The sequence below is a fragment of the Aegilops tauschii genome, chromosome 6, assembly GCF_002575655.3.
Source record: "Aegilops tauschii subsp. strangulata cultivar AL8/78 chromosome 6, Aet v6.0, whole genome shotgun sequence".
Classification (NCBI taxonomy): Eukaryota; Viridiplantae; Streptophyta; class Magnoliopsida; order Poales; family Poaceae; genus Aegilops; species Aegilops tauschii.
The window spans coordinates 496,257,490-496,269,609 of record NC_053040.3 but is presented as its reverse complement, the minus strand read 5'-3'; the positions used below and the strand labels follow the sequence as shown (position 1 = coordinate 496,269,609).

Below are 12,120 nucleotides of genomic sequence, written 5' to 3'. Positions count from 1 at the left end.
CTGAGAGCAGGCCAATCGTTGATGGTTACAAAAAGCAACGCTCGTAGGTCAAATTCCTCTCCTTTGTGCTCATCCCAGACACGTACACCAGGTCTGGCCCACAACTGTAAAAGTTCTTCAACTAATGGCCTTAGGTACACATCGATGTCGTTGCCGGGTTGCTTAGGGCCTTGGATGAGAATTGGCATCATAATGAACTTCCGCTTCATGCACAACCAAGGAGGAAGGTTGTAGATGCATAGAGTCACGGGCCAGGTGCTATGGCTGGAGCTCTGCTCGCCAAAAGGATTCATGCCATCAGTACTTAGACCAAATCTTATGTTCCTTGCGTCGGCTGCAAAATCTTTGAACACTCTGTCGATCTTTCTCCATTGTGTTCCATCAGCGGGGTGTCTCAACTCCCCGTCGGACTTACGGTCCTCTTTGTGCCATCGCAACGACTTGGCATGCTTTTTGTTCATGAACAGACGTTTCAACCGTGGTATTATAGGAGCATACCACATCACCTTGGCGGGAACCCTCTTCCTGGGTTTCTCGCCCTCAACATCGTCACCAGGGTCATCGCCTCTGATCTTATAACGCAATGCAGTGCATACAGGGCATTCATTCAAATTCTCGTATTCACCGCGGTAGAGGATGCAGTCGTTAATGCATGCATGTATCTTCAGAACCTCTAAACCTAGAGGGCAGACAACCTTCTTTGCTTCGTACGTACTGGCGGGCAACTCGTTATTCTTCGGAAACATATTCTTCAACATTTTCAGCAAATTTTTAAATGATGAGTCACCTACACCTTCCTGTGCCTTCCATTTTAGCAAATCCAGTGTGCAGCCCAGCTTTTTCAGACTATTATCGCATCCTGGATACAACGACTTTTTGTGATCCTCTAACATGCGATCCAAATTCTCCCTCTCCTTGTCGGTTTCGCAGCGTCTCCGTGCATCAGCAATGGTCCGACCAAGATCATCAGCGGGCTCATCATGTGCCTCTTCTTCACCTTCACCTAACCCTTCCCCACCTTCAGCATCATCCTCCATGAAAGTATCACCGAAATGATCATGATAGTTGTCATCGATATCATCCCCTTCTTCATCTTCTTCCATTCTAACCCCTCTTTCTCCATGCTTGGTCCAACAATTATAGCTTGGCATGAAACCGTGCCGAAGCAGGTGCATGTGAACGTCTCTTGAGGAGGAGTAACCCTTCTGATTCTTACAGACAGCACATGGACAAATAATAAAACCTTGCTGCTTGTTCGCATTTGCCACTACGAGGAAATCTTTCAAACCCGTAGTGAACTCGCCGGAGAGTCGGGGACCGTACATCCATTGCCGATTCATCTGCATTATTATTATATAAAGTATATAATTAACCATCATGCATTTGTTAAACTAACTAGCTAGAAATAATACAAATTAAACAATGAACTACACACATGCATATTTTATCAATGACACATGAAAGGTTCAAGTTGCTAACCGCGATCGCGGAGGAAAAATAAATGAGAAAGCTCAAGTGTGGCTCGGACACTTCATATCATGTTTGTTTCAGGCTCTCGGGCATTTCATCAAACACCTTGTGTGCATAGGAGGAACCAAAAGCAAACCCACCACCCCCTTCTGAAAATTGTGAAGTGAGCTGAGTGAAGTGAAGTGAGCTGAGTCCTATATATAGGGATGGGCCTTTAGTCCCGGTTGGCCTGGCCAACCGCAACTAAAGGCCTTCGGGGACCTTTAGTCGCGGTTGGCCAGGCCAACCGGGACTAAAGCCCCTCCCGTCCGCCAGCTGGATGGGCCTTTAGTCCCGGTTGGCCTGGCCAACCGCGACTAAAGGCCTTCGGGGACCTTTAGTCCCGGTTGGCCAGGCCAACCGCGACTAAAGCCTCTCCCGTCCGCCAGCTGTCGACCGAGCGCGCTGGGCCCAGATAGTTGGTCGCGGGTCTCCTCCCGAACCGCGACTAAAGACCCCTTTGGTCGCGGTTCGATTGTTTTGGGGACTAATGGGGGCGTATGGAAGCCTCTTTTTCTACCAGTGAATCATAGTCTAGACTGCTAGGGTTTAGCCATTACGATCTCGAGGTAGATCAACTCTTGTAACCCCTATACACTTCAAATACAATCAAGAAGGACGTAGGGTTTTACCTACTTTAAGAGGGCCCGAACCTGGGTAAACACCCTGGTCACCATATCAGGTTTGGAAGTTTGAACTATATCGCCGATGTCCGAGGAGACCTGATCTTCGAGGGGTTCACGGCCTCGATCGCTGCTGCCCACCCACACGAAGGAGGCTCTTCGGATCTACCATCAGATCCCGTCCAGGGGTAGACTCTCATGTTCGCCCGGGCCTTAGATCTAGAGCGGACCACTTCGTCCGAAGACGGGAGGACAAATCCCGCCGTACTCTCCCTCCCCACTGAGCTTCTGGCCGGAGACTCAGACGCCTCTGCTCCGGAAGTGGTAGCCGAGCACCGCTGGGTCCTCGTGCCCGCATCCATGCCGGTGTGCATGAGGACCCCCGAGTCCGAGGCACGAGCAGCATGTCGGTCGATCCCGATGTCGTGCTCCTCGCGTGGCCCTCCGACGCTCTCTCACGACGGATGAGATAGATGTGCGGCACCTCGACCGCAAAAATGCTAAGGCGCTCCAACTCGGCATCGATTTGTCGGAGCATGAGGCATACAAAGAGGCGGCGGCTAAGGTGAAGGCCGCCCGCCACGCGAAGGAGCATGACCGTCTGGTCCGGAGGCTCTGGGGGCAGGCGTGCGCCAAGAATTGCGACCTAATGAACGAATCCACCTATGTACTATGGTAATTTTGTCCGGTGTTGAAATGGTGTTCCGATGAACTGCGTACTAATCGTGTTTATATGTAGCGTTGCATGGGTCGCATGGGTTTGGAGTTTCAGATATGAGAGACACGGCAGTGGGAGCTAACATATAAGACATAACAAGTCGGGCGCGTCCGCGAGCATTTGAAGGCCCGAATTAGCTGTCCATGGCTGTAGATGCTCTTATAACACAAATGACCTAAGTGCTTGTGTCAGTTCCTAGATGACATCACTACTGATCACATGTCCTATGATGACATCATGGCTGACCTCACTATTTTAGACATGGTTTAATCCTACACTAACTATACAGCTAATAATGGCGAAGGGATGGGACGTCTATCAGCGAGGTTCATGGAGGAGGGGCGGGTCGATTTGTGTTTGCGATGGCTCACGGTTGGGTGCAACGACGGCATATCGCTGGCGCTGGGCAGTTGTGACTGCCCGCGGGATAGGTGCGGTCATGGGTGACTACGATTTCCCCGCAAAAAAAAGTAAGTAAAAAACGGGCGACCACGATTTGACCCTTTTAGAGCAACTCCAATGGGGCGACCCATTTCGTCCGCCCGTGTCCGTTTGGGTCGGTGCGTACAAAAGTGGCGGCCCAACGCGCCGACCCAAACGCAAATCGTATCCGCCTGGCGTTCGCACCGATCCATTTCCGGCCCAAAATTGCGCCTGGAATGCGTCGGCGCGGACTCGAAGCAGACGCGCCGCGCGTCTCCTTGCCGTCTGCGGCGTCCCCACCTGGCGGCCGTCCAACTACGATGGTCAACATTATTTATGACGACTGCCCACCTTGGGCCCATGCGTCAGCGACGGCGGTCGTCCTTTTTTAAGCCGGGCGTGCGGCGGTGCCGTCCTCATCCACTGCCACTTGCCCCCCGTCCCATCTGGCCACCCCTGCCCCCACGCCGGCGACAACCATAGCCACCGCCAGCATGGGCTTCTTCTCCGGCATCGGCAGCAGCCGCAAGGGCAAGGCCCCCGCCCGCCATTCCCCCTCCCTCCCCGCCCTCCCCGCGCCGCCGCGAGCTCCCCGGCAGAGGCAGCGCATCAATGTGCCGGTGCACCAGGCTGAGTGGCACTGGCACCACCACGTGCCTCTGCCGTACCCCGACACGACGCTGCCACATGACTGGCATTTGGATCCGAAGAGGATCCCAATGCCGGCGGCGCCGCCGACGGCGAGGGCCCATGCGGAGGAGGTGCGGAGCCGGCGAGCGTTGCTGACGCCGGAGCAGCGCGCCAAACCGCACTACGCCATCGACTCGCCCAACTGGGCTCGATGGTTCGCCTTCGAGCACGAGGAGGCGAGGCGACGCGCCGTCCGCAGCGTCGACCGCAGCCTGCCGCCGCCCCCGCTCGTCATCCACGACAAGGACCAGGAGGCCGAGGCCGCCTACCAAGCGGCCATTAAGGAGAGCGAGGAGGAGGAGCGGTGGAGGGAGGCGGATGAGGCGGCTTTCCAGGCTGCCATGGCAGAGGCCATGGCCCTCTCCGTGGCAGGCGACTGTGTCGTGCCACCGGTGAGCCCGCCGTCCCTGCCCAAAGCCGAGCCGGAGGAGCCGACCTACCTCGAGCGCTACTCCTAGACCGGAGTAGTGCGCGAGTGGGTCAGTGCTCCACCTATCTGGCTCGGGGCGACGAAGAAGCAGGAGGCGGCCTACCTCGACCACTGGCGCCGCGTTCGGCTGGCCGAGGAGTGCCGGGAGGGCGAGCGCCTACATATGCTCGAGCGCGAGGCCGAAGAGGACGCGCGCCAGGCCCAGGCAGCGGCGGCGCAGCCCGACGTCGCCGCCCTCTGGAACACGGCGTTGCCCTAGGCCGGCCCTGCGCCGACGCTGATCGACCTCACCGGCCCCGACGCAGACGCCGCCGCCGATGAGGACGCCTAGGGCAGCGCGTCGTCTAGTTTTTAGTGTTTCTATGTTAATTAATGTAATGTGGACTTTCACCGGCCTTCGTGGCCGGCTTTTATGTTTAATTAAATGCATGTATTTATCTTTAAAATGCTTATAAACTTTTTTTTAGCGCGCCGGAAAAATGGGTCGGACCAGCGTTGGGCGCTCGCGCTGACCCAAACACAGCGCTGGACGTTTGTGTCCGCCGGGCCGACCCAAACAGACAAAAAACGGATAAAAGTGCCATCCGTTTGAGTCGGCCCATTGGAGTTGCTCTTACATTGCTAGGGAAGTAAGCTCAACGCCAAAGTATACGCCGCAGCAACCTAGTGACTCGGCTCTACACAACCTGGCACACTGAACCTACCCGACCCGTACTATATTGGCGCCCCCAGTATTTGTTTTTATCCGGGGGAATTAATGAAATGAATAGCACTACATTAATTGCAAAAGTAGGTCGCGTGCGTGTGAAGAGCTTGGACACAGCCGCTAGTGCCACCCCCAGTATTTGCATCGGCAGCGTGATCCAGCTTGGACACAGCCGCTGGTGACACACCACTGGTAACGTAAGCTTCTCCTACCTCCCACCCCTCTCCATCTCCATCTCCATTTCCATCTGCGAGGAATCTCACCGCGGCAGGCAGGTGCAGCAGCCAGGGGAACTATGGCGGGGCAGCAGCCGAGGCTCGTGTTCCGGTTCACCCACGCCGAGGTCGCCAAGATGGAGGAGGTCCTCCGTGACCTCGACGGCATGCCCAAGCGTCCTGTCATCCAGGGCCTCATCGATCACTTCAACGCCTCCCCGGACCGCACCGGCGACGGCAGGGTCCCCGTTCAGTACAATCAGGTACTACTAGGTTTTCCCTCCTCGTACGTTGCCCAAGATCCAATACAATCAGGATCTATACGTATGGATTTGTGTTGGGTGGTCGCAGGTGAGGAATTGGTTCCATAACCGGAGGTCCGCGCAGTCGCAGCGGTCCAGGAAGATGATGCTGCCCCCAGTGGCCGAGGGACACCACCCAGTGGCCGGATCCTACTCAGGTGCTGCTGGAATCCCCATATTAACTTAATAAGCTCTTTATTTCCTTACCATGTACTTAATTGTACAAATCTTAAGTTGATACGATGATACATGATGGTCTATTTGGTAAAGGCTTCTTGCTGCAGAAGTTATGCATAGCCTCACCCATTGGGTGCAGGGGTCCCTCTCTCGGTGTCTAGGGCATGTTGTTACAAGGTTTTGCATCTCATGAAGCTTGTCGCCGCGCTGTCTCAGCAGTTGACGCCTATTTCGGCAATTGTATGACACGTGGTTCGTGCGCCCATTACATTTATGCACAACTGCAGGCAAACAATGGCAATCGAGTTAATTTTGGCGAGTTAGCCTATCCTGTACTTTTTTGTGGGCACATCAAAATATGCCGGTCCATTGCCTCTGTCCTCGAAGCCTCTTAATTTGGGATGTTCCAGGACACGTGGTTGTTTGTGCGCCCATTACCTTTATTCAGAACAGCAGGCAAAATTTTCAACTCAAGCTAATGTTGGCGGGTTCTGGGACTTTATAGCCTAGCATGTAGTTCTTTGTATTTGTGGGCTCTTCAAAGTTTGTCGTCGCGCTGTCTCAGCCGTTGAGACTCATTTTGGCAATTGCCGGACATGTGGTTTGTGCGCCCTTTACTTTTATTCATAACTCTAGGCCACATGGAACAATTTTTGTGTTTGTCGTTTAGAAGATTTTAGTTTTGTAACCGACCAAACGCATATAGTGTATCATGTTGATTATTGTTTATTGATATTGCCATTACCAATTAGGGAATATTTCTTCGGATGGTGGACATGTCCAGTTTGAAGCAAAGTCGGCTAGAAATGGAGCATGGTATGAAGATATATACATATTTCATCATTTCCTCCTTCATGTCATTTCATGTCACATGTGGTCTGTTTATGTGTATGTGATATAATTTTCCACGGGAGTGTGAGTGGGTTTGTGTGAGGTGGGAGGGATACCTGAGTGAACCTTTCAGTTTTACATGCTTGACCAATTCTTGTTGTTACAGGTACGATGTTGCTGCCTTTATGGACCACAGGTTCATTGAAACGAGGGACCCGGTAATGACCATAGAACTTTTTGTTAAATAGGATTGATGTTAGTAAATTCATTTCTGCCATTCTTTGTTCAAGAACTTAGCTAGCACTAAAGGTAGAGATGATTCCGGTTCTTGTCTTTTTATAGTTGGTGACAGTATTGATGTTAGAACATTTTGAACACCCGACTCATCTAACTTTGTGTTGTACATGTCCTGTGTGTTGGGGAGTCTTTAACAAAACAAGATAGTACTAATAAAGTACTAAACAGTTAAGAAGACTTTAACAACCTTGTGTATTTGTACTTTAGGCTTATATGGAAAGCTAATTGGTGGTATCAAACTTGCTTTCACAATTTCTCTGTTTTGTCATGTAAAACAAAATATAAATTGAATGTTTCTTTCAATGATTATATAGCTCTGTAGACATGTCTGAGTTTCAAAATGGAAAATGTTAGTTCACCACCTTCAGTTATCGTCCTTGAGCTGTAGAAATTGAAGCGAATCAAACTGCAATGGTGGTTTTCATGCCAGCTTGGAAATGTACCAAGTGCATTCAGCTGCATTGCCACCATGGAACCCCACTTACCCATTCTACCAATCTCATGATCTATAGTCAGCATAGGAAAAATATTTGATTTTTTATATGGTGTGAATGTGAAATAACATACAACGCGCGACACAATCTGCACCACCCGACCACGCGTTGCTTGTCATAATCATGATGTCATGATCCGATCATCAATGGCATGGCCCTGACGACAGCAATCGCACAGTAGTCTCCTCCAAAATGGATTACTAAGTTAACTTCTGGTCTTCCCAGCGCCACAGGACTTTGTCATCATAATCAAGTCCTGGCTGCTCCTCTTCTGCACAGCCAGCCACAAGGAGGGGTATCTCTGAGACAAAGTGCCTAGCTAGGTTCTTGTATACATTTCCTTAATGAAAGAGGCAAGAGAAATAGTACTGCTCATTTGCTAGGTTGCAGTTTGGATATTTTAATCTATGCGTTTTGAGACAGTAGATTGCTCGATTGCTGTTTTATTTTTCTTCTGATATTTCAACCTAGATGAAGGGCGTTAATTGTTAGAGATATCGTCACATTACTATTCTTTTAATATTAAGGATATATGGTCATTTTCAAAAACATAATATCACTAGTGAGGGTTGCTTGTATTTACTCTTCTACGGGGGAAATGAAACCCAAAGAAGTGAATGGGTATTTTGCTTTATCGACCCTTTCTTCACAAGCAAAGAAATGGTTGATAAAATGTGCAGCAAACCTAGCAACATCACATGTAATACAACAAATGTGCAGCAAGCTAGCAACAACATTCAATACCAATATAATTGCATAAGAATTTCTTTTTCAATGAATAGCCAGGAGCAAATTGCAGACCCGGACTCGTACATATGCAAACTGTAAAGCATGCTGTGTTAATTTGCAAATTAACTAACATCCATGCTGTGTTAATTTCCAAATTAACTAACTGATCATTCTAACTTTGTTTTGTGATGTGTCTGCCTGAGTTGGATTATTTGCCATAATTCAAGTATTTCTCTCTTTCATTTATCTACGGAGAATCGCAACAGCAGTAGTAGTCCTGTTTTAGACTCTTAGTTGCCTCCACACACACAAAAGGAAGAAGTCACAGCCATAGTACAGAAAGAAGTTTGCATCATGTAGCAAGCGCGTAAGGCAAACGTGTTTGACAGACACCAATGGGCAGGTGCGGAGTTGTACAAACCTTCCTGTCCTAAATGATACATGTGGTTAGGAGTGGTTTGCGCTCCTTTTCATAGTCAAGGGTGAAAACTAGCCTCAATCATTTTCGAGAAATATTCAATACCCATGTTCCTCTAGTGTTTAATCAGTCTCCACAGTGGGTTCAATACGTGTGCATTATGCCAACTGTGCTTGTATTTATTTATTTATTTATTTTGTTTATCTACGGAGAAATTTCAGGAAGTACTAGTTCGATTTACTTGGCTTGGACCTGAGGAGGATGAATGGATTGATGTTTGTAAAGGTGTGAGACTGCGTTCTCTTCAATGTGTCGCTGTGCTGCCTGGGGATCTCATTCTTTGTTTTAAGGTAGCCATCTTAAACGACTTCTTTTCACCTGACTTGGCAAGTTAGCATCTCACAACTTGATAATTCATGTCTTCGTGAAACATTATGTTGGCCAGTTTATTTTAGCCACACAATATGTATCCAATGCCTGACAGCTTCTCCATTTTCCTTTTGTTATGCACTTGGAAATTCAGCTTGTTAAACTATTATTCCACGGTTGCTTTCTTTCTGTTACTTGCTGGCTTATGATAGAGTAGTGATGGCTATGTCATTTGGATTTCGCCTGCCAAGAGTCTTTAAAGGTTTCTGTTTTGACTGTGTGCACAACTGCACATGACAAAGACGTTGATTTTCCTTGTTGACACCCAAGGTCCTACAGCTCTATTTCTTGTTTGTATATACTTATAAAAGTTGTGATTCCAGTTTGAGAGTTTTCAAACTATTGTGGTTGACAACACTTACTAAACGACCATAAAAGCAATGCATTTTATTATGTCATACTTTTGAATACTAAAACTATTTTTTATTCTCAAATTGGGTGTGAATTTATCCAATAAATTTTATTATTACTTTATTATTAAATTGAGCACTGAAAGTTTTTTGTTTTTGTTTTTCAAAATGAAGGCTGTAGCCTATCTCTGGTCATTTATAAAGTGGATACACCAACTTTCATAAAATAAGCTTTTCCAATAAATCCTCATGTTGGTAATTGCGCACAAACACCGGTATGCCGATAAATTAGAGCATTGAGAGGAAATGCGCATGACTTTGCTGCTCTTTCAAGACTGTATTATATACTCAAAGTAGAGTATGCTTGAGGGTCTGAGTAAGGATTTTTGGTCGCTGGGTGTAAATAACACAGTGAGGGAAAGTTGTTTTAGCTGTCTCATAATGTAGTGTTATCATTTACTCAAGTTGATTTCTGTGCTGAACTAAACAGGAAGGCAAAGAGAAGGCCCGCTATGTTGATGCACATGTTCTTCAAGTTCAAAGGCGCAGGCATGACGTAAGGGGGTGCCGCTGCAGGTTTCTTGTTTGTTATGATCATGATCACTCTGAGGTAATTCTCCTTCTGTACTACACTGTTGAGTGTTCATGCATTTACTCTGGTTCCATTGTTACACCATGGTTGGATATCAGAATTAATTGAGGCTTGGGTCCTGGAGCTTCAGTTCTGTTATCGGGCTGTTGGCCTCACAATAGAAATGGATTTTCGACTTCATCCACGAAAGTTATTATTACAACTACGACCCGAGTTTGCCAAATCAGACATTCATCCCTATGATTTGTAACGTGCCTGGACATCTATAAATGAGTAGCTCGCCACAATCCTTTCCCTACCCATTAAAACCCATCCTAGTTTCTGTAGGGAACAAAACTTACTTCAAAATTTCCATGTGATTTCATTTCCAATCTGCAATTTTTTTTATGACCGAACGAAAGAAATCTGAATGTTCACGTAAGATTGATGGGGAAGAATAGTGTAAAATAATATCTTTTTATTGTTCTAGGCTAGTTACCTTACTATATGTAGTCAAATAAACCGGAAAGCATAATGAGTATAGTTTGTTTTATGATGTTTATACCAAATAATTTAGCTTGGAATTTCTTTTCGCGTGACAGGAGTTTGTTCCACTGAGCAAGGTATGCCGTCGACCAATGCACCAGACAGCCCAAAAGCCACCCAAGATGATGAGTGTCAACACTGACAATGGGGTTGCTCCCTTACTAGACGCACCTACTAGCACCCGCAGCTATTCAATGGCAGATGTTGAGATGGGGGATGCGGAGGCTGCCCCAAACAGTGAAGCTACAAATGAAGCACATGACGACAAGATGAATCTGGGAGTGTAGTTCTTTCGCTTCCCTGTGCATTTTGTTGTGAACTTTTTAATCGAATAATGTTCGCCTAAGAACTTCCAATCGAGGAAGGATGGTTGCTGTTGACTGTATTGCTTGTGTGGTGCACAAAGTGTCGGATTGGGTATCTATATCTATATAGCTATGTCGTCAGAGAAGATATTGTCTTGTGGTGGTATTGTCTTTTGGGGTTAGGGTTCAGGGTTATCCTTCAGTACACCCCCTTAATAGAAAATATTGGCAGTTTTGTCATTTCCTGTAACTGGAATTAGCAAGGGGTAATTTTATCCCACGGAAGGTCCTCCAAATAGAGGATCCATCTATACATCTCGTGGAATAAGGGATCTATATATAGATCGCCCTTTGTCCTCTTCTTCTACCTGGACATCTAGCTCTCTCCTTTCATCTGCCATTAACAGCTCCTTGTTTTCCTTCTTTTTATCTGTTCTCATTTGATCGATTTGCCACCAGCGGCTGACTCCTTGCATTTCCGAAGCTGATGGAGAAGCTAATATTGGTATACCACTTGACAACTAATGACATATTTGAATGCATCACCATATATATATTGGCACCATCGAGGAAGCAGATCCATGGAGGAAGCAGATGGTATATTGAGGATGTTCTCCAAAACCGAAATTCTATAATATCAGAACATTGCTAGATGAGCTGGGCGCTCCTTCATCGGGATAATGGCGGTGTTGGAATGTATGACCGCTTTTTATGAATCAGATTTTCCATTGTTGCACACAAACATGATTTTTTGTGGATAAAGGACAAACACAAAAAAACTTATTTAGTATAACCCGATTTTGATTTCTTTAACATGGTGATTTTCATTACCATTCCCCACCTAATTTCAGAAAAGAAGAGATACAGAAATCGGAAGTACAATAATATGTGCAACTGTGTTTAGGGCTCCTTTGATTCAAAGGACTTACATAGGAATTTTGGAGGATCATAATCCTTAGGATTTTTTCCTATATTGGCTGTTTGATTCAAAGGATTGAATCCTACAGGAATTTTTTCTAAGGATTTCTTTGTACTACATCCAATAGGATTTCTAGCATCCACTCAAACCTCTTTGAAGGAATCCTTTGTTTTTCCTATGATGCAATCAAACAACCCAAAATCCTATAGGATGGAGATGAGCATGACATTACAATCATATGTTTTTCCTATTCCCGTGTTTTTAGAATCCTATGAATCAAAGAGGCCCTTAGTATATTAGAACTAAGTTTCTGCTCACGTCTCATGGGTCGCTCCTCTGACTCATGGCACGAATGCCGCCGCTGCCCCAACCAACTCCTCCTTCACTTTCCTGTCCCTTGCCACGGCCGCCGGCAGCCTCTGGCCGGCCCGTGGTGGC

The 12,120-nt window shown here is 47.2% G+C and overlaps 1 protein-coding gene across 1 annotated transcript; it reads left to right on the top strand.

The window, feature by feature from the left end:
• Positions 1-5,302: 5,302 nt before the first annotated feature.
• Positions 5,303-11,013, top strand: LOC109786774 (protein SAWADEE HOMEODOMAIN HOMOLOG 2-like). The gene is made up of 7 exons (XM_020345336.4): positions 5,303-5,577; positions 5,666-5,774; positions 6,546-6,609; positions 6,791-6,842; positions 8,784-8,912; positions 9,832-9,951; positions 10,515-11,013. The coding sequence occupies exons 1-7, from the start codon at positions 5,395-5,397 to the stop codon at positions 10,743-10,745; spliced, it is 888 nt and encodes a 295-aa protein (XP_020200925.1). The 5' UTR covers positions 5,303-5,394; the 3' UTR covers positions 10,746-11,013.
• Positions 11,014-12,120: the final 1,107 nt, after the last annotated feature.